The sequence below is a fragment of the Wyeomyia smithii genome, chromosome 2, assembly GCF_029784165.1.
Source record: "Wyeomyia smithii strain HCP4-BCI-WySm-NY-G18 chromosome 2, ASM2978416v1, whole genome shotgun sequence".
Classification (NCBI taxonomy): domain Eukaryota; kingdom Metazoa; phylum Arthropoda; class Insecta; order Diptera; family Culicidae; genus Wyeomyia; species Wyeomyia smithii.
Window position 1 is genome coordinate 104,161,407 of NC_073695.1, and position 8,154 is coordinate 104,169,560.

General features: G+C 40.2%; 1 protein-coding gene across 1 annotated transcript; it reads right to left on the reverse strand.

The window, feature by feature from the left end:
* Positions 1 to 2,147: 2,147 nt before the first annotated feature.
* LOC129719787 (proline-rich proteoglycan 2-like) lies at positions 2,148 to 3,368 on the reverse strand. The gene has a single exon (XM_055671195.1). It carries the CDS (start codon positions 3,366 to 3,368, stop codon positions 2,148 to 2,150), a length of 1,221 nt encoding a protein of 406 aa, XP_055527170.1.
* Positions 3,369 to 8,154: the final 4,786 nt, after the last annotated feature.

Below are 8,154 nucleotides of genomic sequence, written 5' to 3' on the forward strand. Positions count from 1 at the left end.
TTTTTTCTAATTCTTCCTAATCTTGTACTGATTGGCGACTCAAAACTAATCGTCATAGTTCTCTTAAAGTGTAAATACATACAATATTCGACACATTTGTGGCTAATCGACTGAAAGGCTGGCAACATTCTCTCAGAATTAAAGCATTTGTGAGTGTGTAGGCATTACTACACTAAGAAACTTAGCATACTTTTTTATTAAAAATTCATCTAGAATATCATTTGACAAGGTCTGAAGTTTGAACCTGTTTTCCATTAATCGATATATCTAAATAAGACGAGAGATTAAGGAAAGTTGTCAATTAATAATTCCCATGTTTTCTTCTTGTTTATATGAATAATGAAAGTTTTGTCTCCAACTTTAGAAACATAATTCACTCAACAAATCGAATGAAGTGAAGGATTTCCAAGAAAAAAACAACATTGATGCGTTCAAGGGTTCTAGCAGCACCATACATCAGCTGTTGCCTGTTTTCTCTTCACTCGTATATTAACAAAATCTTGTGCATTTTATTCGAAATGGAGCGCATCTTCACGAAAACACAAATATTGTTTTCTTCGCATTTTATTTGGTAAATAATATTTCTTAAAATGGAGATAATCGACTAGCTTACTCAAAATTCTATAACAAATTATCAACAAAAGCTTTTCGGGCGATTTTAATTTTGTGACGATAAATATGCTACAAGGACAAAGAACACTGTTTTTCCACGCTGTTGTCTTTCTATTAAAGAACATAAAATAAATGTTTCCTTTTTTTAATTTTACTTGTTGCAGTGGCGTAACCAGAAATTATTCAGGTTATAAAATCTTGAGAAGCAAAAAAAAAAAAATTGGGCATTGATTTTTTCACTTAATTTGATCATGTCCCAAACATGCCATAAATGGTAACAAATATGCCAGAAATTTCGGAATAAAAATTAAAAGCGAACACCAGAAAAAAAAATCCGGATAATCGAGTCCAAAATTCCGCATGATCGAGTCTCCAGATAATCGAGTCTAACCTGTACTTCAAATTCTTCTGCTCTTAGTAAGTAAAATAGTATTTCATCGAATCTTTTCATATTATTTTGAAATTCTGTCTGTCCACGATCGCTGAATAAATATTGATCCTGGAAAAACCCTCGCAGAATATCCAGATGTAGTGAGCTTTGAAAGATTCTGAAGTTTTGGTTTTGGAAATTTGATTTATTATGTGCCATTGTATTTAATTGCCAATTTTTAATTTCCTATTTATTCAGAATATAACAGAATTGAGCATTTAAAACTTTCGCAACCACTTATTTATGAAAAATAATAAATTCTCATTATGAATAAAATACTACTAACACAAGCATTAAACCTTACACGAAATACATCATCGAAAGCAAACCACCAAAGCTGTATCATTTCTTCAAATTCCGCCCAAACAAAATGAAGCGAAAAACAGTATGTAGTACATCGTGCTTGCATATTACATATATCTGCGCGCTGGAATATTTCCATAATTTACACATTCACTCTGTCTCTGTCGCCCCGCTTTCTCAGCATTTTTCCTCCGTCCGTGGTAAACTTTTTTGAGGTATTATAACAAAAAAAATGAATCCGATGCAATAAAGCAAGACCCACTCTAGTACGTGCGCTTATCGTTTCTTGCTTCAAACCGCCAAGTAAACCAACCTCACTAGCAAACAAACCATAAACGAACCGACAAACGGAAGGACTGGGTTCAACCGAATGGCATTTCCAGTTTTCATATTGTTAATGTTGCAGAAAAATATGCACGGAGCACGCGTTGTTTGCCATCTTTCATTTGCAGGCCTCCGAGCCACCAGATGGCTCCATCGTGTGATGAAAGCTTTGCAGCACAATTCTTGTTCTCCATACCAATGTCACACAATGTACGATATTATGGAGGAAAACCATTCGTGTGTGAATACTACATAACTGAGAAAGTATGTCACTGAAAGTCGTTTGTATGAAAAGGTCACTACTACAATTGCGTTTGATGCCTGTGAAAATTCATATACCGCATACTACGTGAGAAATGGAAAATGTCTGTTGTGCTCTCACAGACGAATTAGGCTAAGAAAATGTCAACCGGTTCAATTCGAAATAATTTTGCGTTTTATTACATACTATCGCTATTCATTAATTTCCGTTAATCAATCACTGAATATTGACATTCACGTTGACGTTTACGATAGTGGCACCATCCTCGTCAGGAGGGCAAGGTTTGTTGTCATCTTCATTCTGCGGTGGCCGTTGTCCGTCTTCGCCTTGAGGTGGTCGGTGATCATCACCGCCCTGTGGAGGGCGATCGTCGTCTCCACCTTGAGGTGGTCGGTGATCGTCTCCGCCTTGTGGAGGACGCTGTCCGTCTCCACCCTGGGGGGGTCGTTGTCCGTCTCCTCCCTGAGGAGGTCGTTGTCCGTCTCCTCCTTGAGGAGGTCGTTGTCCATCTCCTCCCTGAGGAGGTCGCTGTCCGCCTCCTCCCTGAGGTGGTCGTTGTCCGTCTCCTCCTTGAGGAGGGCGTTGTCCATCTCCACCCTGCGGTGGCCTATTGTCCTCGTGAGGAGGCCGTTGATCTTCTTGTGGTGGTCGATCATCAGATGGAGGTCGTCCTTCCCCTGAATCCGGCCCTGGGGGACGTTCTTCGTCAGAACCATCAGGCGGGGGGGGACGTTCCTCATCAGAGCCATCTGGTGGAGGCGGACGTTCTTCATCGGAGCCATCGGGTGGGGGTGGGCGTTCTTCGTCGGAACCATCAGGTGGTGGGGGACGTTCTTCATCGGAACCGTCGGGTGGTGGTGGACGTTCTTCGTCAGAGCCATCGGGTGGTGGCGGACGTTCTTCATCAGAACCATCTGGGGGTGACGGAGGTTCCTCACCAGAACCATCTGGTGGTGGTAGCGGTTGTTCATCGGAGCCTTCCTCATTGGAGCCTTCCTCATTGGAACCTTCCTCATTGGAACCTTCCTCATTGGAACCTTCCTCATTGGAACCTTCCTCATTGGAACCTTCCTCATTGGAACCTTCCTCATTGGAGCCTTCCTCATCGGAACCCTCTGGTGTCGGTTGTGGTTCTTCATCGGAACCATCCGGTGGTGATGTGGTTTCTTCACCAGAGCCATCCACTGGTGGATCGGTCTCATTACTATCAGTTGAAGTTTCTTCATTGTTCTCAGATGACTCAACCTGCTCACTCTCCTCCGCCGGTGGAAGTGATTCTTCCGATTTGTTTTCATCAGCTGCAATCACTGTTCCATCATTGTTTGCTGCACCCAGACTAGAATCAAAGTCGAGCAGGCGTAAATGCCGAGATTGGTCAAGAGGTTTGCTAAACACGGCACCTGCTAAGAGCAGACACCCTAGCAAAAGTATTCTCATATTTTTGGATTGTTGGATCGTTTCCGAGAAGCTGACGGCTTATTACTGATTGACAGTGGAACTAGGTGGACTTATTTATACTAGGAATTGACTTCTTCCACTCGATATGATAAGATATTGTCACCGAGCATCACAACTGATAAGAACAGTTGAATTGTTTCTCGTGGGAAAACCAATCAAAGGTTGAATCGTTCTGTTTGAATTTAAATATGAGTGTGGCACCAAAATTTTTTATGGTACTGTTTGGAATAGCATGAAATCATCACTTGTGTACCGCAATCAGGGAAACGGTTTAAATAACCAGTCAGCCAATATTACGAATCATGTTCAGACTTGCGGTTGGTTTTTGAGATTTACGACACTTCTCTTCATGGCTTACAAAATTCTGGATTACATTGGTCGACAAAAGCGAAAAAAGTTACCCTAAAGCTCAAAAGAGTTGACCTTAAAATGCACTAAAATCCCTGGAATGGTTTAAAATCGATATTCTTTCTTATTTTCAGTTTGAACTCTAGGGCAAAACCTGTGTTTACCAGTGTTGTTTCTATTTATACTTTTGCCAGCGGTAAGTGGGTGTTTTTACAATAGGTGTTTAGTTTTGAGTCGTTTTCAAGCCATTGCATACAATTTTTAAAATATTTTGTCTGTTTCCAAATTGTTCAACCGGCTTTTTGTTGATCAGTCACGACGCTTTTTACCAAAAAATTACATTTTTGACTTTTCTGTAGGTACAACAGTTCTGATGTTCGTGAAAATCTTAAAACTGAAAATTTAATACTCATCAAATATTGGTTTGCCAAAAACTATTATTTTTATTTCTTTCATATTTAAGAATGTGGACTTTCCCCTTTTTTTTGAATCCCAATCAAAATGAAACTAAAAAATATAAATTCGCTGCACCACAATTTTTAATGCTTGCAATGGATTAATAATGGTTAAACTTCAGATTACCCGGCTTTTCGTTTTTCCTCCGAGAATCACTAGCGTGTAGGAGAATATCTTCCACTGCGAAAACAATTGCTCTCAGACTAGGAAGGCGAAGCGGCGCACTTGCTTCCCAAGTAACACACGTTGGTATAGAATAGTTGACGTTACCTATTCCATGACATCAATATTACCAGAAAAGCGCAAAACATGAAGTAGGTACCGATAACTGCATGAAAGCAAGCCAACTTGGTATAATTAAGTGGCAAAATACATCTCGAGTACTAATACGGCAATGCGCAAATCTGTTGCTATGACAACTGTTAACCAGCGCATGCGCAAATGTGTTGTGTCTGCGCAGTGCAACTAGATCGGCAATTTCTTTTATCAGTGGCAGTTTTGATTGATTATAAAATAATGACAAAGAATAATATTGAACCTTTCAAGAAGAGTTGTTTCTTCCGCTTGAATATTGAAATTGTTTTCGCATAGTTTCAACGTTATCTGGATATAAAATCTAACAAAACTAGAAAACGTTGTTAAATGTACAATAACAAAAATCTGAAGTGATATTGGTTACACTGCAAGCGTTTTGTTTATCTTTTGATGGCGCGTTTTGACCCGCTTCGAATACAAATAGAAATCGTTCGTATAATTTAAATAATACTTTGATCAAGTAATTTTAAGTTGGGTGTTGAATGCTACGACTATTGTACTAAGGAAAAGCATTTTACAGGTACGTAAGGTTGTTATTAGATGGTGTAATGTCTTACGAAAAGACCAAGTGATAGTGATTGTCATTCTTGAACACGTGTTATTAAAAACATCTCCAAAACCAGACGAAAGAGCTTGTTTTCGAAATGCGGTTGTATTACTGATGAAAAACAACTTCAAACACAATATAATAACACAAGTTTTCAATTGCGCTTGTAGTACACTTATATGGCTATTTTCGTTGTTACTTATTTTCTAACATGTTTTGTGTGTTACTTGGGTTGGAGAGAGCAGCGAATCATGTGTATCTGTTCAGCTCACAAAAAAACGCCGGTGTGGAATCCAAAATTGTTCTCCAGAGAGATAATTAAGTGGTTGTGTGCTTTCTCACACGAAAGGACATTACGCTACACACAATAACCACAGAGAGCAGATACAAAAATAGAAAATCATGTGTATAAATTAGAATCGAAGTACGTGCAAAACACTAACGACATCTGTCTTGCGGTGCACCACTTGCACTGCGCCATTTGGTGCCATAACGATAGTTTTTCGATATCAACATAACGAAAGCATTACCGCTTACATTTAAAATGGTTCCAAGTTTTTACAGATCTTTTAAAACTGAGATAAACGTCTGTTCTCCGTGCAATAACTACACAACAGAGCTCACTGCAGTGCTTTTACCGTGTGTCTTTTAGGCATAAATCAAATTAGGGGAACATGTAGGTAAGGAAGTTGTTTGCTTCGCATCTCGAAACTGAAAAAAACAGCCGTCCGTCACGCATGTTTTCTCTCCGAAGGCTATCGAATTTACCTTAGCAGTGTGCGCCGCGGTGTACTTCTGTGTATTCCCACTAGAGTAATTAAGCATTCTTTTTTCGATCAGCTGTGGTATAAGCAGCAAGTATGTTGATTTTCCTGCGAACGGTAGAAACACAACACGAAGAAGAAGTAAAAAGTGTGATGCAAACAGTCGCTACATGCAGCGCTAATGCGTGACAAAAAGTGAGCGATGAATATTCACTTTGCTCTTTCTACATAAGAGAATAACATGCCTGCAAAACACTCACTTATGCGAATTTGTTGGCAATTTCGGATGAAATCTTTTTCTGGAATTTTATCGCGTTTCAGTAATTTGATAACATTTATATGTTTTAGTTTATAAATCCTCATAACAGTGACTGGTTCGTTTTGACCGTATGCAGTGCGATGAAAAGAGATTCTGAGAAAGTCAGTTGTCCTAAGAATTCTGGTGTGTGCGTTTACATTGATGTTGGCCAGAATCCATGGGGCATCTATTGATCCACAAAGCACTTTTCCAAAAAATACAGCACGCATATCATCTCTTCTTCTTTCTAATGTGTCCATATCCAGCAACCTGCATCTCCTGCATCTATCTATATATGGAGGAAGTTCCACAGGATCCGTCCAAGGGAGCCCTCGAAGTGGGTATCTGATGAACTTTCTCTGTACCGATTCGATTCATGCAGTCCAAGGACTCCAAACAACTGCCGCCGTTTCAAGAATAGAGCGTACAAGCATGCTTGTTTTTTCTCCTCAGAAAACCCTTAGAGTGCAGGAGAACATCTTGCACTGCGAAAACCCCTGCCGTCACACTAAAGAGCAAATCAACGCTCATGCTAGAAGAGAGCGACAAACGAATTATCTGCTGAGCTACCTGAACGCGTCTTGCGAGACAATGAACTATGGTGTACTTTCTCACACGTGTGGACATCACGCACAATAATTACACTGCAGAGCTATCTGCGGTGCGTTTCACAGTTGGTTTCTTGAGCATGGCAGAAGAGGAAAAGAGATTGGGAGAAAAAAATAGACTGCTTTGCTCGTGCCGGTCGAATTTACTCTGGTGGAATTCGCTTTCGCAGGGTAGCTACACGAGGACTACATTTTTGCCCGGTAGGATTTTTTTCACCTTCCGGACTACTCGCCAGTGGACACTGTTGTGTATTTCTGCGTTTTCTCTGTAGAGTGATTCACCCCTCTTGTTTCTATCAGATGTGGGGTGAGCTGAAAGTGTGTTCGTCTCTCTGTAAGCTGGTTGAGACACTTTGGAGTGGAGAAAGAAGCGGTGTGGTGAAAGCATTTGCTACACGCAGGCACATACTGGAAGGGAAGTGCGCGGTGAATTTTTTCTCCTCTCCTTTCACATACTGAGGAGAATGACAAGCATGCGTACAAGTGCAGTATTTTATCACGAAACTCATTAGCAATTTTCATAATAAATCCCAGGTACTTGTATGCTTTGGAAATGATACTGCTGTATGATCGTGGAATGTGAGTTCGGTATCCAATAGAAGACCAAGATCTTTTACAGCCGTTACTCGTTCAATTTCCTGCCCGTAATGGAGTAACTGTAATCGATATGGACTTTTTTCGGCTGAAACTAATTACGGAGCATTTGGCAACACTGGTATTAAGACAGTTACAAACACACAATGCATGGAATATGTCAATCAGTTTTTGTAATCAGTAGCTGAGTGAACTACATAGTAGATTTTGAGGTCATCAGCGTACACGAGTCTACATCCTGGAGGAAGTGCCAAGCAGACATCGTTGTAATACAGCAAGAACACTAAAGGTCCAACATTGCTACCTTGAGGTACGCCTGAAGTACTCCGGAAACCGCAGGACTCTGCGCTTCCAAATTTTACAGAGAGATAGCGGTTTTCAAGAAACGATTTTAACCACTGTACGAAAGTAGCAGAAGCACCAAGACGCTTTAATATGGCTAGCAGTATAGTGTGATCAACGCGGCCAAACGCTGCTTTAATGTCAGTATACACTGTGTCAACTTGTGTTTCATTTTTCATATATTGCAGACAAAAAAAAACTGAACTCATCTTGATTGTACTAAATGAGTGACCACAAAAAAAGCCATGCTGATCCGTTGAAATGTATTGCGTAACACTGCCTTGCAACGAGCCACCGATCAAAATCTCAAACAGTGTCGATCTAGCACATCGCACATCGCATCCTTTCTTGAACATAGGAAAAATATAAGACCTTTTCCAGCATTCAGAAATATTTTATGATAAAGCGACTGGTTTATAATAAACAGAAACGGTTATGAACGAACAGAAGCGCAATTCTTCAGTATGATTGATGGTATTCGCGGACGCGGATT

Bases quoted from the DNA above. Each gene is read 5' to 3' on its own strand.
- LOC129719787 (XM_055671195.1), bottom strand. From the start codon at position 3,368: ATGAGAATACTTTTGCTAGGGTGTCTGCTCTTAGCAGGTGCCGTGTTT.